General features: G+C 40.2%; 2 protein-coding genes across 2 annotated transcripts in view; one reads left to right on the top strand and one right to left on the bottom strand.

The window, feature by feature from the left end:
- The window catches only part of npas1 (neuronal PAS domain protein 1), a 35,793-nt gene extending 30,463 nt beyond the window's left edge, over positions 1-5,330 (top strand). The window contains 4 exon segments of the mRNA XM_034114964.1: positions 21-168; positions 1,788-1,900; positions 2,005-2,601; positions 2,604-5,330. Coding sequence (XP_033970855.1) covers positions 21-168; positions 1,788-1,900; positions 2,005-2,601; positions 2,604-3,064 — 1,319 coding nt within the window. The 3' untranslated portion in view covers positions 3,065-5,330.
- Positions 5,331-9,551: 4,221 nt separating this feature from the next.
- On the bottom strand, positions 9,552-13,947 carry tmem160 (transmembrane protein 160). The gene is made up of 4 exons (XM_034115311.1): positions 13,633-13,947; positions 12,935-12,959; positions 11,649-11,741; positions 9,552-10,830 (listed from the first exon to the last, which is right to left on the bottom strand). Exons 1-4 carry the CDS (start codon positions 13,852-13,854, stop codon positions 10,505-10,507), a joined length of 666 nt encoding a protein of 221 aa, XP_033971202.1. The 5' UTR covers positions 13,855-13,947; the 3' UTR covers positions 9,552-10,504.
- Between the last annotated feature and the right edge of the window lie 4,943 nt (positions 13,948-18,890).

Here is an 18,890-nt window from a genome sequence, read left to right as displayed (position 1 = left end):
TCCATCTTCTTTCCTCTCAGTGCTGAGGAAAGGCCAGGTGGTGACCAATTATTACCGTTGGCTCCAGAGGAGAGGAGGATACCTGTGGATCCAGTCCAGTGCCACCATCTCCATCAACCACAAAGCCCCACATGAACGCAACGTCATCTGGGTCAACTACATCATAAGGTCAGTACAACCACAGCCTGTGCTTCAGTCCTGCTGATATGAACTAAGTTTCTGTATGCAGGCACCATGCTGTGTACAGAGATCCTTTGAAGGGATGGCTGATGAAATGCAGATGGATTATTGGAAGAGTTTCACTCGCTCCAACACATGAGAAAACTGAGGATACTTAATCCAAATAGTGACATCAAAGCAAAGCACATTAACGGCTATTTGACATTTTTTACATAAATATTAAAAATAACAACTTTATATTTTAAATGATAAGATGTCAACAAATGTAGATATCTTTATTTAATCAATGACCATGTCCTGTTGAAAGGATTACTAAAGAAAGCAGATTCGAGTCATTTGAGGTTTTTAAGTTTGACAAGTTTTCACACTTCAAACTGTTATTATGGAAAGTATGTCTTATAATAAATTATATTAAAGAAATAAAATAAGAATTATTTATTGATATTGTCGGGTCTTAAATCATTAATAAAACTTAAGTGAAGTCATTACTCTTTCTGGAACGAGTTACGGCTGCCTGTCCCCACACTGCCAACTTTTAAATCCAGTCTTTGAACACATCTTTATTGCTTGGCTTTAAATTCACTTAAAGATTTAAGACATTGCATTTAAGACATTGCATGACATTTAAGACATTGCTTTTACTATTTGATTGTCTTTTTATATTTGAATAGAGTCTTGTTTTAGGGTTTTTATTGTATTTTATTGTACAGCACTTTGCTTAACTGTTGTTGTTTTCAAATGAGCTTTATAAATAAGTTTGGATTGGAGTGCAGAGTCTGTAAACAGCAATCTAGCATTACTTACTCACTATTCAATGTCATTACTCTAAATCGGCAGACATGATCTTATTACTCTTTGATTTAAAGGAAACATTTAAGGCTCTCGGCCATTTTGTTCCAATTGCCTTGTAAATGTAGTATTGCTTTTTTTATTCCACAGACACTGCAGTCACCTCGAAAAAATATGCTTTCTCTTTATTTCCCTCTTGAATACACACACGTATTCACCCAGACGCTGATGCAAATATACTCCGTAGATACATGCACACTTTGTACACACACGCACGAACACAGTACATAACAACAGCCGAGCAGTCAGACAAAAACAAGAGGAGTAGGCTGAATTTCAATGCTAATTGGACTGAAGCTATATAATTACAACAAATGGATGTCAGAAATTTGGGGCTGAATGGTGTTTTAGTTAATTAGAGCTGTAATTACAAGAGCTCATTAACTTCTCCAACAGCCTCCTCCTTGTCTGAGCTTAACTACGTATAGGTGGGCTGCTGAGTGGCGCATAGTGTGTGTTTCTGTGTGTGTCTTATAGGGTGGGGTCTGCATATCTATCTGTTTGCGTGACAGTGTTTGTGAATGTGTGATTAAGAGCTGTTGTTTGGAGAATTGGATGGATGTGTTGGGTGGAGGTTAGAAGGGTTTGAGGCAGTTTGGCTATTGGAGGTTGTTATTAGGCTGATTATATGTTGTTTCCATCTCTAAGTATTCACTCAAATCAGCACGACACTAACGTTTTAAGCAATAAGTGGCTTCTAAGTGGTCTACATTTTCTCCCCCCCTCTCTTTTTTTTCTCTCTCTGTTCATCCATCCAGTCGAACAGAGTTTACAGACACTCCCCTGGATATTCTGCAGCTACCAGAGAACGTACGAGCAGAGCGGCTTCGAGTTAGCTCGTCCCCCACCGACAGCTCCCCGCAGGCCCGAGGTAGGACGCCGCGTACACATTAGCCCCTTCCCATGATGCTCACTGACACACACCAACACCTGCCTGTGCGTCATCTTATCATACAAATCTCCCTTCTTCCTCAGGCTCGCAGCCAGCGAAGAACTCAGTGGGGAAGAGTGACCCGGACACTAAAGGCAGAGAGAAATTCACCGCAGCTGCCATCCAATCAGAGGACAGGAGGAAGCGCCTGCTGAGGTCCGAGCCCGAGGGTCCTCCTCCCGAAACCCGCCGCAGAATAGAGGAGCTCCGTCACGCAGAGGAGAGCGTATCGGCCTCTTCTGACATGGCCAGCGAAAGTGAGGGGGAGGAGGAGGAAGAGACAGAGTGGGACCACAATGACAGATTGAAACAGGAAGATGGTGGAGGAGGTAAACAGAGTAGGGGGGGAGACGCCCCCTCTAGGGGGGACAGGGGGAGCAGAGTGCACAACGGCCGGGCTGTGATCCAGCAGCTGAAGAGCGTAGTGACCCCGTCTCCCCTGCCCGGCAACCCCGGCATCAAGACTGAACACGAAGCCCTGACCACCGGGGGGCGCTGGGGGTCCCACACACACACCACCCAACAGCAGCCCTCACATGCACACACACCCTCCAGCAGCCTCAACGGTGACAGCCCCACCACCCCGATCCCCGACTCTTCTTCCAGCAGCGATGCCCCCCCAAAAGGGTTGTTCACACCCCCGTCCCGGCACTGTCCCCCGTCATGTCCGTGTCCTCCCCGCTGCCCCGCGAGGACAGGATTTTGTCGGGGGTGCTCAGTCGCAGCAGTGGGGGTGCAGGTTGCGCTCCTGACTTTGAGCTGCTCCAGAGACTGGCTGCAGGGGGTGCAGCGGGGAGGGTCCTCTTCCACCCCCTCGCCCTCAGCCCGCAAGGCCCTCAGAGCCTCTACGCCCCCAGCACTATCCGCTACGCTCCACCTGAGCTGCCCCCCTCCCACCACCACCACGGCGGAGGACACAGCGATGGCCTGCAGCTACGCTCGGACCACCACAAGGGACCCCCGACAGCCTTCTTCCCCCACCTCCAGCGGTTGGCTGGCCTGCCACCCTTCAGTGGTTTCTCCCCGTCTGACAACCCCTTCTCCTCCGGCCTGCCCTTCTGTATGAATGGACTGAGGGGGGCCGCGGGCTCCGAGGAGGACTGAGACTTAGAAGGGAGGAGGTGAGAGGGGAAGATGAAAATGAAGGATGGAGCAAAGTGACAGACCAGAAAGAGAGACATTGAAAAGGGCAGGAGAGACAGAAGTGGCAGGACATTAAGCCTCTAAGGACCTTACTAATTGGACAATGAGTTGAATAACTGCGATATAAAATATGTGACAAGTCGTTGCCATAGGGAATTATTGTATCCTCGCATTTTGGACAAGTGACAGTGACTCTCAGAGAAAACACGACATGGAAACTTTTGACTGGTTGTCCCTCAAGACTGTCCGTCTCTACAACAATAGTGAACTCTGCTCTGTGTCTTTCTCTAGATGACTCTGTTAATGTCTGTGTCTCTTCCACTCAGAGAAGCCATATTGTACATAGAGACAAAACCATAACGACCCTCAGCTCACATCCTCATCACTGTCCCTACAGTTAACACAAGTAACCCTAAAGCCAGTAGGAAGAGATGGACTCTACGAATGAAAGTAACTTTGGAATATACATTTTTATTATTGCAGTATTATACAAATCATCTGTTATGCTGAGATACAGGTGAGAGTTTGATTATTGGGTTTCTTTTCAAATAGACAAAGAAAGCCCTCTTGTGTTTTTGTATTGAGATTCAAAATGATAAGGATAAAAAAAAATCTCAAGTATTCATCATTCAGCCATACTTAAAGCACACTGTTGGGATAAAATATGAATAAAGTAGTCCCAGACATTCCATTATATATAAGGGAAGAAAATGCAATGCAGACAGGACGTTATTTCTGTTGTTTGTTTATAGGCCATTTGTTTAACTGAGTATTCATTATAGTATATTATGTATGATGATGCGGTTGTGTTTGTGTATGAAGCCATATTCTTGTTTTCATTTTTTTTAAAGTTTATATTGATTTTTGTTTGTTTGGAAGGATCGTGTGAAAATTGTGTCTAAACAGACAAAATAACATAGTTTTATTGGATGTACAATGTCATCCAAATACCTTTTGTATTATTCTCTAAAAAATATATTTCTGAAAATGTTTTTAGGAGGGAAAATGGTGCTGGACACAAGTGTTTATTATCATTTAAACCTCTGTTTTTTATAAGCACTTACTGAAATTTGTTCTGGTGTGAACTCAAAGCACTTCATCACTTAACACTCCCTGTGTGGTCCTGTTAAAACAGACAACAATGCAAGAGTGGTCACTAATATCATAGCCCAACTGCACTCTAGTAGAGATAGAGAAGATAATGGTCATTTGAAAGAGGCAGAAAGATAAACAGACCTGTGGTCATTAAAAGACGACCGTTAAAGGTCGATAAAAATAACCTGAATTATTCCGATGTTGGTTTTATTTTAATTCAGTCAACTTGAAGTCAAGTTTTAAATTAAAAAGTGGAAATATAAAACACTTTAAATTTCAGATGACACTTATTGACTGGAATTCTCAGGACTGAAAATCCCAAACAAATCAAAAACAGTTTTTATATGAAAAATGTCCTTTTTTTATTTTCTTTAATGTTTTGAAATGAAGTTACACACAGTTTGGGGTTGCCTAAAGAATACTTAAAAAAGTGAGAATCTTTATTCCAAAATGTAATATTTAAGATCTGAAAATGTTAGTCTTTTAAAAAAATGCTGGTTATAATACAGCCAATTGCATTATTGAAAAAAAGTGACAATAATACAAGCAAAGCTAAACATCCAGGAAATATCAGATTGCTCTCTAGCACTTTGGAATGAAGTCATTTGAACGGATCTACCATGAAAATGCACCTAAACTTCAATCATTGTTGAAAACCAAGTCTTCAAAATGATGCCATAAAGACACTGTATGTATTTAGTTTTTCTTCCAAAATTGAGATTACGGTCGACTGTCTGATCTGAGGGCTCAGTTTATGTGGAAATTATGATCTGATGTCTGACAAAAAAGAGAAGAAAAAAAATGTCTAGTCGTTCAGATCCGACGTGCACTACACACCCATACTGTAGCTGTCACATGTAAATATGTGTGAGCGCACACATTCTCGGGTGTTTAATGATATAATGTGTGTGTATGACTGCGTGCGTGTGCGTTTGCTTGTACAAGTGTGTTTGGTTTTCTTTTGTCTTTCTTTTGCTGAGATAAATAGCTAACCCCTTGCCCATCACTGTGAATCTAACATTATTCCCCATCTTTGTGAATACTCCACCCACTCATCAAATAAAATGAACAAATGTAAAAAGAAAAACAGTGATACAGATGACGATAACAATAAAATATTCCAGTAGAGGAGCACAACTCAAGGTTTGGTTGTTTCTTTCTTGCTTCTTTTCAGCACATAACAATTAAGATATATGAATAGGCATGAAAGATACATGTTACATTGTTAAATGAGGCTTCATATTTGTTTGAAATAAATCACGTTGGACACATTTGAATGTAAACAGAGTTCTCTTCATATCAGCTGCTTAATGCATTTTACAAAACTTCAATATTTAGGCCTATCATAAATGAATGGACAGCCTTTAATTGTTTATGTAACATCAATTCAACGCATAGCCAAGAATAAAAAACTCAAAGAACAAAACAGTGGTAGAATAAATAATAAAAATGTTTTGTGTCATTGCAGGCTTTTATGGGCAATCCTGCTTATCTCTGGAGTCGGCAAAGGGCAGTACAACACACAATCAAATGAATGTACTGTAATATTCAATAATATCCTTAATATAAAAACTAAAGTGTGGAGCAGGTGAGAGCGACCCTTTCATGAAGCGTGACATCATTTGATTGTGTTTACGTCTACAAAGACTTGAATTCTTCTGAAATGAACAAAAGCACAGCAAGTACATGGAGAGCATCTCACTTAGGAGAAACGATATGCGAGCGTGCATCACCGTGTGTGTGTGTGTGTGTGTGTGTGTGTGTGTGTGTACATTGGTAGTTTGCTTGTGTGTCTGTGTGTGCATCTCCAGAATTTGCAAGTGTGTGTGTTGTCTGAAGCAGCCCCAGGGAGGGGCTCTGACATTGAAGACGGGTTAAATCCTGTTTTACATTCAAGTGGCAGGCCCTAGTTCATTAGAGTGAGGATCATTCCTCCTCAAGACCAAAGGAAGCGCATACTAAACAAGAGCAGTTGTTGGGGAGAAAATGCCATTGTACGTGCAAAACCGTATGTACTATAAGTGTGTGTGTGTGTGTGTGTGCTGAAGTGCTGCTAACGGAGCTACACAACAACCTCTGGTTTCTTCTTGATATCTTTCCTTTCTGCGGACTACAGTCTTTATGGCGTGTGTGTGTGTGTGTGTGTGTGTGTGTGTGTGTGTGTGTGTGGTGTGTGTGTGTGTGTGTGTGTGTGTGTGTGTGTGTGTGTGTGTGTGTGTGTGTGTGTGTGTGTGTGTGTGTGTGTGTGTGTGTGTGTGTGTGTGTGTGTGTGTGTGTGCGTGCGAGTGTGTGTTCAGCACGCACAACTCATGGCAGCTCTCCTGACTGTCTTCTGCTCAGCCTGTCATTGAGTCACCCACATGCCCTTTCTGTCACTGACTTTGATGGCTTATCTTACCCCCTGAATTGGAGTCGTGCTCCCGGGGGAAATACCTTAGCACATGTAAATGCATTTGAAAGAGTAAAAATATGGGTAGGAATAATAGAGTGAGGAATGGAGGGAGACACAGAGACAGCTTCCACCTGACATGGGCTTACTACACCTCTACCATTCCCTCTTTTCCTCCATCCTTTCCCTGCTGTTTTTGTGAATGTTTCCCAACAATGTCTTCTCCTCTCAGCCAGGAGAAGGCCAATCCATAAGTAATGCAGGTCTTAAGGCTGATGCTTTGATCCATACGCGTGGCATTTAACACCTCAGAGCGGATGAGCAAAATAAGCAGAGGTTATGGCTCCTACTTTCAGCGCTGGGAGTGTATATGTGCAGCACAGGTTGAGAGATGTATGAGCTTAGACCTGGACTTGGAGCTGTGGCTGGTGTTGTGGTTTCTATAGCTGCTCGGGGTACGGGGGTGGATGGTGTTTGTTAGTGAGGGCGCGTCTCCTGCCTCTGGGCGCCCTGCCCTTTAGACGCGCCAGGCCTCAGGAGCCTCCTGCATGCCAAGCAGACCTGTGCAGTCAGATGCAGCCAGGGAGGAGAGACGAGGAGAGGAGGGAGGGGAGGAGAAGCGAACGTGAGTAGGAGTCCAGAAAGAAAAGGACTGGAGGGCGAAAGGGTAGAAGACGATCTTAAGGAGAGAGTAAAAGAGGGAGGAGAGGGGCTCGAGGGAAGGAGGTAGGGGTGCTGGTAACACTGCAGCAGCCACCTAGACACACCTTGCATGTGAAACACAACTGCACTGAGACGCCCAGGGAATCAGCCAAGGAGGGGAAGAGAGGGTGACTCTGAGGTGAGTCTCAACAGCAACACTATGTGTCGATGGCCGCCAGATATCACAGACCTTCGCCCTAACCCAGTCAGTGATTGTTATCACAGACAAAGCCCCCCCATCACCAATACTCTCACACTCACTCACACACTCACACACACACACACACACACACACACACACACACACACACACACACACACACACACACACACACACACACACACACACACACACACACACACACACACACACACACACACACACACACACATGCTGCTCAGCTCAGCTCACATATCCGTACATGCTCGCACAACAGCAGCTCATTAAAGGAATTATGCATGTACAGCATGTGTGTGAACAGTTTGTACATCTTTTGACGTCCCTTGTAAGGAGAGCTTCTACTACACATTAAGGTAAGCCTTGTTTACATAATGAAAAAAATACTAAAATAAATATCAGTACAGGTAGCTCAATATGTAGTGGTAAGGTGATGCATTTAAAGATTTATTCATTTTAACTATCTAGGAAAGAGAATAATCCACATTTTCTAATGACTTATTTATTATGAGAGCGTATTTAAATATGGAGTGTGTGATCTCAAATCTCCTTGATGTCCTCAGCTAATAGTGCAGATACCGAGGTCATGTCCGCTGTACTTTATCCACAGATTTAATGTTAACTCAATATAACCATATAAATCATTTACACTAAAAAAGTAAACCTCTTGTAGAAGGGGCCATGCCAGATTACTATTGACGCCCACCTTGCATTCAGTGCGTAAAGAACATTCACACCGCTACACAGTTTTCACATTTAGTTATGTTGCAGCCTTATGCTAGAATCATTCAAATCAAATTGTTCTCTCTCTTCATTCTGACAAAAAGTCATTCTTATAAATGTATTAAAAATAAATAACTGGAATTAGACCCTGTCATGACCGTTATGATGTTAGACTCCCATTCCCCTTTAAAATGTTTCTAAACATTGATTGAAGTGCACCTGTGGTCAATTATATTGATTGGACAAGGTTTGGGAACACACCTGTCTACATAAGGCCTCCCAACTGATAATATATATCAGAGTAAAAAAAAACAAGCCATGAGGTTGAAGCCTGCTGAGGTCAGAGACAAGATTGTGTCGAGGCCAACCTAGTAGAAAACATTCAGGACCTCAGACTGGGCCGAAGGTCAACAGAACAATGAACACAGGACAATGCAAGAATGCCTTGGAACCAACTGTGTTAATGTCCTAAAGTGTTTCAAGTAGAGACTGGATGTCTAACTTCCCTGGAGAGGCCTGAAAATGGCGGTCCAACACTTGTCCTCAATCAGCCTGACAGCCCGAGAGGATCTGCAGAGAACACCGCAGAAAATCTCTAAATCAAGGTTAGCAAAGCTTGTCACGTCATACTGAAGATGACTCGTCAGTTATTGCTGCTAAATTGCTTTGCTTGTACTGAGTTACCTTATGTCAATCTGATGGTTCATATTTTTGCTAAACTTAAAATCTTATATATTAAATCATTTTTTCCTAAAGGCCTCTGAAAAGTTTATGAATGCAATGTTTGTGCGCCATTTACTCTAAATTCCCCATGACGCTCAATGCACATAGTGCGCTGAGAACGGCACCTCCAGCTAACGACCAAGAAGCCAATCAGTACCACCCAGGAATACTACATGGCTCAAAAGGTTAATGTGTCAGTTTGTGTTCATTTCATTAAGCACACAAATTTATTCAGGAATATGCACAATGTAAGCATAATATAAAGTTAAAATAATTAAGATCAGGTCATTATTCAGGGTGCACCTTAGTTGTGCAAATTCCCTGATTAATTTGGAATTAATCAAATACTAAAAAAAGGAAAATGCTTTTTGAACGGCTACTAACTTTTTGGCTCTATTGCACTTTAAACATGCATACTTGCTTGAAAAGGTTCTCTCATCCAGTATGCTAATATTAGAGACTTAAAAAAAGATATATATTATTTCAGGGAACAAATAACAAATTATTTATTTGTCTTTAACATCCCGCTAATCATTTCATAACCCCTCTGATTTATCTGGTAACTTAAGGGATCATCATCAACCTACAGTATAGGGGAGAACCCACAGGTGTAGCGTGAAAGTAAAAAAAAACACACACTGATTTCTTCTTGCTTTATTACTGTATGTACAGTAGGGTGCACTATAATTAGTGCATACAGAAAGAAAAAGTAAACAAAATGAACCCAATTGTTGCACACCATTCAATATCTAGACCTTTAGCCATACTTCACATCCATAACAACAGCAATTATAGTAATCACCAGATGGTGAAAATCAACTCAAAAGGTATAATGGTTTGTTTCCATTTAGGTACAGTACATGTACATACCAATAGTATAACTACAGGAAAAGGCTGTGGCAAAAATACCTTTTCACTAAAAGTCTTAAGTTTCTATATAGCGACAAACAAACTGACGAAAGTGCTTTTGCTCTATCAAAACACAACTGATAAACAGAATTCACCTTTAAACCTCTGTAAAATAATATTGTAAGCCCTCATTGGTTTAGAAAAAAGAAAGACAGACCTGAAATATGCAGTATGACCCGTTCTTTAGATAACATGGCATATCAAAACCACCTTCAGTTCTTTTATGAAAACTTCAAGTATTCAGTAGTCAGAGTTAATAAGGTTGAACAAGATGAGACAAGAAGCCAAAGAAATGGGTAAAATAATATTGCATACAGTGAATGAAAACTTAACTTGTATAACATATATATAATGTTCTCATTGAGTCTCTGAATTGATGATGAAAAAGAAGCAGCTTTGAATATATGATAAGAAATTGTACAAAAGGCTGATTTTTATTCACCAGAAGTCAATGTAGTCAAACAACCCAGATTTCAGCATTTTATGACCAGTTTTCTTAAAGGTCTTAAAGGATTTCTTCATCCAAACAATATTCTTTCCATCTAAATAACAATACACAAAAGTCTGTATTGATTGACTCACACAGCCAACATATGGACATGTAGGCTGTCGCATGCACACACACATACAAATAAGGGGAAGCCCTGAATCATAGCAACACACTCCCGCTCGTTCCGAATGTCTACTTGTTCGGCCCCTTGCTGTCATTGTCCTCACTGTTGTGATGTCTGCCGTCGTGGGAGCCACGGTAACCACGGTGTCCTCGCCTTTCGCGGCACTCCCGGCACTCGTCGTCATCCTCTTCGTCCTCTTGGATGATCTCCAGCTCCAGACGGCCGATGTAGAGCGATACCGCACAGAGCCAGAAGAGGGCGACGCTGACCACCGCAGCGCTCTGGAGCAGCAGCGCTGGCACAGACAGCAGCATCATCCTCTTCAGGGCCAACAGGCTGCCAAGGTACGAGGCCCCGCCAAACGACACACACATACCCCCCAGGATGAAGAAGGCTGAGGGGAAACAGATTGAAATGGTATTATTGTAAACATTCATTTTCTCACTCTATATAAATATGATATGGAGGCAGGCTAGATCTATACATGTTCTTCAAGTTAACAAGATCAAATAATATCCAGTCTACAAAGTGATTTGAATAAAACACAATAAGCCCTCATCTCAACTGGTGTGCTTCTTCAAGAGCAGTCATACATGTATACTAACATGATTAATGTTAACCTCAACATTTTATTTACTACCATAGATGGCAAATGTAGTTTTCATGTTTTTTCCGACAATATTTTTTATCAAACTCAATGACTTTTTTTATATACTTTGTTTAATAAAAAATGTAAAACATAAAACTGGCCTTTCTGGTAACCATGTTATTGGTTGGTTATTATGAAGGATCTCAGCTCATTATATTTACTCATGATGACTTTAACCTATCAAAGAGATCCTGGCAAAAAAGTATTTATTTGCTGAATGAAAAATGTAATTCCATTGCAAGGTTCACTTATTTATCTAGGACAAAAAGAGCTAAGGAACATGGTTAAAGATGCTATAGTTTATTTAATTATTTCATGGACATTCATTGATTTTCAAGCCTTTTTAGTTTTCTTGAATCCATTAGTTTAGAAGAATGTAGCCCTAGAGCCACTGTTTACTAACCTGTCTTCTATCTAATATTAACTATTTATTTAAGGCATACATTTATGGAACTGAGGGGATTAAATAAATGTTTCAAATAAATTGAATCACAAGTTGATGTTTGTTATTGCACTAACATAGAGCCTTGGCTACAAGTGTTCTGATTCGCATTCAAATGTACCATATCCTGCGTCTTGCCCCACATCGCTCTGGACAAATGCGATGACTCCGATCCCAGTCGACAGTAGACCGTTCCTGAACCACGAGAGGAATCCTGCAAAACAGAGAAAGCCAGAAAATAACAGCTGACACATTTCAGCCTGACCAGAAATCTGTCACACTGTTTACATGCATGCAAGCATAAAATGACTGCCATAACAAATGCCTAAAACCTTAAGTTCAGTGCTGATGTATGAGATTGTTTCAAAATGCACTGAAATGTACAATATGGCAATGAAATACAACTGGAACATTGCTAGATTGAGCTACATTAAGAGAAAAGGATATAGATATGTTTGATTTATTTTGAAACTATGAGATTTGATGTTTATATGATTGAATGAAAAGCGGTCAGTCGTTTAAAAGCCCTGCACACATTCACAGGTGTTTTCACTTCTGATGATTAGATCTCTGCTCAGGGTGTAGTTGGGTTGTGTCAACAATATTATCAACATACTAATACAAATCAAGCTGACAAGTTGATTAGGTATCAAGTCAAAACTAAATGTAAGTTACCCCACCTTTTTAAACACAAAACTTGCAGTACATTTTAAATAAATACCTAAACAATAAAGACACACTGTCAATATCATACAAAGTTCCCATATATTTCAATCTCAGGGTTATAAATACAGAAAAAGCACAGCTATCCAGTATCAGACTTATCTGAGGTGCTGGAGCTACGGGACATATCATACTTATTGAAACAAAACAGACTTTGTTCAATAAGTTAAAATCTCAATTTTAGGAATTTCTGACTAAACTCCTATCTCCCTGCTGCCTCTTCAGAGCTTTATTAAATACACTTCTAGTTTTCCATTTCTGTGACAGACTGTTCAATCAAATAACAGCTCAATCATTCCCACGACTAAATACTGTGTAGTCATTTTTCACTTTAGCCCCCTAAACCTTTCTGTCAGTACAACCTTTTAATTGATTTGATGTTGTTATATAATTTAATTTAAAACTACTTGTCTCACCAAATGTTTGATATCTGGCTTCACCCACGTAATGATGTCAAATGAGGTGTCTTTACCAGCTGTCAGGGAAACGCCTGCTATATCTTCACTGACTGGGATGTGTCCAAAAAGACAGTATACTTTTTCACCCTCGGGCTAGTTGTTAATCTTATTGTACCACACCTACAGACAATTACTATATTGTCAACGATGATGTATAGCCTTAGCTTCAGGGTTAAATCTATGGTAAATTCTGGTCATTATTTCCAGCATGGATTAGGTCAGTTACCTGTCTCATGGGACTTTCGCAGCATCTGAAAAAAAGGAAACGGAACAATATTAGGACCACCGACCTCTGATTTAACCATGTCATTATGAATTGGAGAGGTGGGAGAAGTACTCGGATGTTGTACCAGAGAGTAGAAATACTCTGTTACAAGTAAAAGTGCTGCATAATCCTGCATACAAAATATACTTAAAGTAAAAGTAATCTTTATGCAGATTGGCCCATTTCAGAATAATATATGATATGTTTTTTGATCATAATTATTAATGTGTTTATCAAAGCTGGTAAAGGTGCAGCTAGTTTTAATGACTTTGTATGCTGCAGGGTAGATGGTGAATTTACTCCAGCTGTATCTAAAGTCTTATTTAAGTGTTGATTACATTCCACATCATTTATCCAAATCTGCAGAGTAACTAAAGATGTCAATGTAATGTAGTAGAGTAAATTGTAGTGGGGTAGAAGTACAGAAGTACGATGTAGAAAACAATGTAAATACTCAAGTAAAGTACTTGTATCTCAAAATGTACAGTACTTTGGTAAATGTACTGAGTGTCCCCTTAGTAGTAGGCCTACTAGTGATTTGTCAAAACTAATCTATGAAGGATTTGCAGTGAGTGGCCGTACAGCTTCTCAAAACAGCATTGACATTTCAGTTTAAGAAAAAGCACTCTTTATGTTCTCATTCGACAACATTTCCATACCAAAGCGTCGGCCTTGTCGAGGTCTGAGAGCTGGTGCTGCTCCGGGCCCCGGCTCTTCAGCCACGGCTCCTTCTCTCCGAGCCGCAGCCGGGGGGAGCCGTGCAGCCGCCGGAGGAGCGGGGCTCTGGCGGCGGGAGGCCGGGCCAGACTCCTCACCGTCCGGGCGAAGTGCGACAAGGCCGGCGGCAACTGCCTTCTCATGAACAAAGTGAGAAAAGCCATCACATCACGAATCTAAGCTGATTAAACAAATGTCATGCGAATTGAAAGCAAAAGCATAACACGACCTTTGCCCTTTGAACTCTCACACGAACAACGACAAACCCGGAAGAGACTCTCCCACGATGCCGAGAAAAGGTAAGAGGAATGAACTCAGCGCCATCATGCGACTCGACTGACGGGAAATAAACCAACCAACCATACTTCAGAACAGTGTCATTGTATTGACTTCAAGGCACAGCTAACTGTTCGTTTTATTGTGTTTATTGTACGTTCGTTTATATCGAATATCGATATTTCCTCTTCAAATATAAACAACATGCACTTGTAAGTGAACGCCACACGAGGGCGTCAGAGCACAAGGCTGTGACTTGTGACATGCTCAGATTTATTATATATTTTATTACAAAAAGTAGAATAAAACGGGAAAAACACCACCAATAATTTTTTTGTAAACCTAATGTATTCAGAAAAACGCAGAGGCAAAGAAAGGATTGTAAAAAAAATAAAGTTAAAATATTTTTAAATGCAATGGAGCACATAGGCTATCTGATTTTGAATTGTAATCGTTATTGTTAATGTCTACCCTTAAAAAAAGCAGATCAAGAGTTGTTACATAAATACCAAAATATATTTTGAAGACTATTTCAATATAAAGGAAGTGTAAGAATGGCATCCTGTACAATGAAGCTGATAGTGAAAATTCTGTACAGATGTAACAGTGTCAAAGTGCACCAAACATCTTAGAAGAGGAACTCAAACAGGACACTCAGGAGTTTGTGATTAATGTGAAAAGGAATTCTAATAATTTAAAACATGCACAGCTATTTCCTCCTCCTTCCTTTGCAAAACACAAACAAATCAGATGTACACACCTACAAGTACTTAATAACCCTTAGCATACCCGATGAACTCTTGATGTCACGTCTGTGTCCCTGTCAGTGAGGATTATAGGACAGCCTCTCCCTGAGTGTCTTTTGTCTTTTGGTCCACACAGTAAGGCTACGCCTGTAATATATGATGTGTGTGCGCGTGTTTGGACAGTGGGGTCTTTTACAAACAGCTCAATCTTTGATGTGATGTGCAGCTGACCCTGTGGTCGCTCTCACGCTACTGTCCCCAACACAATGGGAGAATGGGAGACTGATCTTTGCACACACACACACACACACACACACACACACACACACACACACACACACACAAATGATCACAATTATTTACAGAGTAAGACACACCTCTCTAAAGGCCAATGGATCGTAGGGTGTACAAATGAAAACCACTTCCATTCCCTGCTGTGTGGTATGATCTTTCAGTGAGCTGTGTGTGAGGTCCTGTCACCCATCCTCCATGTGACACTCTCTAAAGACTATGAATATTTGTTAGTTCATCTCTTTAACACTGTCACCAAGATATATCAGGCTTGAAATTACACTTCAGTGCTTTAAAAAAAAAATACATTTAAATGTCAAACACTTTTGAAGTATAAATATGCCAAATGAATGAGGTGCCCTTTACTTCTGCTGAACTACAACCAGCAAAAAGATCGGTGTAGTGGTTCATGTAAAACATTTAACAAAATGATTACTGAAATATATCATATAGTGAAACAATGAATGAATGTGTGTGGCACCTTCTAGGGGAATAAAACCCCATCAAATGATTTGGATTAGCAATATAAAGTATTGTCTTACAGCCAAATTCCCCAAACATGCATTCTTGGAATTCTATGTGATTGCCTTTATGTACCGATATACTTTTTTTCAACCTGTGTGGTAGCAAATTGCTAGCTTGAATCAAATCCACTAACATGTGATAGCAAATTGATTTCTCACCTAGCTTGAATCAAATTCACTGACATGTGGTGCAAACAGATTGATTTAAGGAGGCAATTGATATTTTCAAGTAAAAACAAATTAAAAGATAGCAAAAATGTAACAGAGAGATGGGGTCCAGTGTTTAAACATATGACATTACTCAGTGTTGTGTAATTAACTGGTGATAAGATTACTGAATTACACAAGCATGCTTGTCCACACACACACACACACACCCATGCACACACAAAAACAAACACAGAGTCACTGGGTTTGGTCCATACTTTCCAGGATGCTGTCAAGGAGAAACTAAATGTGGCAGTGTATAGGTTCAACGTGTCTTTTTGCACATTGTGTTTCCATCTGTTCTGCACGCTCATGTAAGCAGAGGCAGTATATCTACATGACATGCATCTACAAATGATAGTTGGATCCAAAGATAAAGATATTTGAAATACCTATAGAAACTATATATATATATATATATATTTATAGATAATATGTTTTACATTATACGTTATGTGAGTGAACGCAGGAGATATTTACACTGACAGAGGTCTCCTTATGGAGACATTGCCTGTCACATCTCAACCTTGATGAACAGATCGAAATTAGCTGCTATCTGCTGGACTTTGCATTTGTACCATATCTGCATGTGGTGGCAACTTATTACTCATTTTTTTTGTTGATTTTATTTCTGTAGTTTAGTTTGGACATAGTGATTACATTCTGCATTGAAACAGTTTCAACAGAGCTTTTATGCTTCAAACTGACATCTCAACGTTTTCAATATTGCTTCTTGTGTTTTTTGCAAATCTGCCTTTTTGAGATCAACTGAATGTTTGTGGTTTCTCCATTACTTGCTTAAACCCTGTCCTTTCTATTATGTTTAGCTTTTTACAGTTTTCCCCATCCCTATTTTTAGGATCTGTCTTCCAACCTTTTACAAAAATATTTCTTCCTCTCTCTGTCTCTCTCTGGTTGTCCATTCTTCTTCTTTAACGAACCAAAACATTGCAAGTGCTACAATCTATTGTTGATGTTTTTAAATGTTGAGAATCGAAGATTTAATCGAAACAGGGAAAAAACATACATTTATATCAGAATTGTTGAATGATTTAGGCCATATTGGGATTTCAAAACAAAGAAAGCATCGTACAACCAAAGTTAAGCAAGTATTTTATAGGCCTCAACTGTCTGTTAACAAGTAATACATTAGTAAACATGTCTTATCCTCTCTGCTTGATTCCTGCAACGTCAACAGTAAAGAGGGAGGAGTGAGACAGAGATAGATAGGAGGAGGAGGAGGAGGAGGAGGAGATATGTATACGTGCAGAACTGCACTAGTCTGTGTTACACAGTCTGGGGGATCCCAGCCAGCTGTGTTAGGAGCATTGACCTTGGCAAAGTGTACACTGTTTTTCAGTCTCCGGGACAAACAAGTGTCTAATACACGTGTCAACTGTTCAGCAGACAAATGATTTATTTACCTTAATTAAAGGAGGTGTGTTGCTAAAGAGTGAATAATACAAATAGTAAACCATCCATAATGGTTTATAAGCAAAGATATAGTGTATTTATGTAAGGTTTCTCATATTGTATTACGTAAACTGTGCTTTGTAAGTTATTTTGAGGGACGACCCCATAATGTACAACCAGTACAGGATACAGGATGGAAAGCTGTCGGGGTTATTTAATGTTGCAGGTGCGTGAGTGTGTGTGTGCCTCCAAGTTTGTTTTTTCCTTTCATTATGGTACAGCTTTTGTTTTCATCTCCTGGTATGTGGGTGCCCCTCATTTATATTGAGGCGCATTGTTTTCTCTGAAGATAACTTGTGTCCTTTACATTGTTGGAGCTTACATCGCAGGCCAATGGTTTGACGTGTTTATGCCTGAATGTGTGTGTTATATTTCCACCTATGTCCGCTGTTATCATGCGTTTATTATGTTCTGGGTGCCCACTTGTGGGGCAATGTGGAAACTTGGTACATATTCACCACCGTAGTTATAGCCAAACAATGAATCATGTTTTATCTCTCATTGTATTAAAACAATGGTATCAGTCTTATAGTAATATTTGACCGTCTGGTTGCTTAGCAGTGGCAAAACTTTGAGTGCTTGTGTTATTTCTTGTCAGTCAACTCACTTGCGTAAGCTGTATGACTTCAAAATGAACTCATTTGCCCATTGGTGTTGAGAATGTTCTATGTTTTCTTTAAGCACACTGCCTTTCCTCATTTATTTGCTCTTAATTAAAGGTCAGCCTTTGGGCATCTGTGAACTCCCCATGTAGTCACAACTTGTGTGTTTGTGTTCATGCCAATTAGCAAAAAGTGTGTGTAAGAGTGGCTACAGCAAAGGTGCGGAACTTCTAAATCGAATAACACGAGTTGGCCAAACTCATGATCTGTTGGTTGTAGACTCTAGTGGGAGGTGTATCATTACCGTAAGTAGAGTGTGTGTTTTTTTGTGGTAATGCCTGGAATCGTGTGTGTATGTGGTTGCAGCTTTTGGACACTATTTGCTCTTGATTAGGGTAAAGATTTTCCCAAAAAATGACAATACAATCTTTAATCTATAAATTGCTTGAATTGCATGATGATTGCAGCCTTCATTAATGTTGCCTGTTGACGTCTTGAGGCTACTGACCACCGATTTCCCAAACAAGTTCCCTATTCCCTGAAGCCAGGCAATGTGTTGTTCTTCACATTCGTCAATTGAACTTTACCTACACTGTACAAAAGAAAAACCTAGAATTATACTTTTGATCACTGACTGACAACTATCTTTTGCTTGGTGGAGTTCAATTAACCGACAGGCATGCAGGTCTGAAATACATTTAATCCCATTTTCTCTTCACCTCAACTAAAAGGAATGCAACATTTTGTTCATTTGTTTCTTGCCGAGAGTTAAAAAGAGTAACACCCCAATTTTGCAGTAAATATGAAGCTAATGCTAATAAGCAGCATAAGCCTTGTTCTGTCCAAACACATTCTGCCTACCATCCCCTCTAAAGCTCACCAATTTACCAGATTTCTCTCATACTGTATATCATTTTTGTGAGGGCTATGTGCCAGAGTGTTTATTTTTGTTGAAATCGGCTGAAGTAGAGCTAATTGACGATAGCTGATAACATGTGAATGGATTGCATTAGTGTGAGTTCCAGCTCTATTCTGTGAATTAAGGTGAATTATGACGTTATCATGATGAGTCTAAATGTGA

The sequence above is a fragment of the Trematomus bernacchii genome, unplaced genomic scaffold (genome assembly GCF_902827165.1).
Source record: "Trematomus bernacchii unplaced genomic scaffold, fTreBer1.1, whole genome shotgun sequence".
Taxonomy (NCBI): domain Eukaryota; kingdom Metazoa; phylum Chordata; class Actinopteri; order Perciformes; family Nototheniidae; genus Trematomus; species Trematomus bernacchii.
The sequence above is the reverse complement of the archived record's forward strand: the minus strand, read 5'-3'. Positions and strand labels throughout refer to the sequence as shown.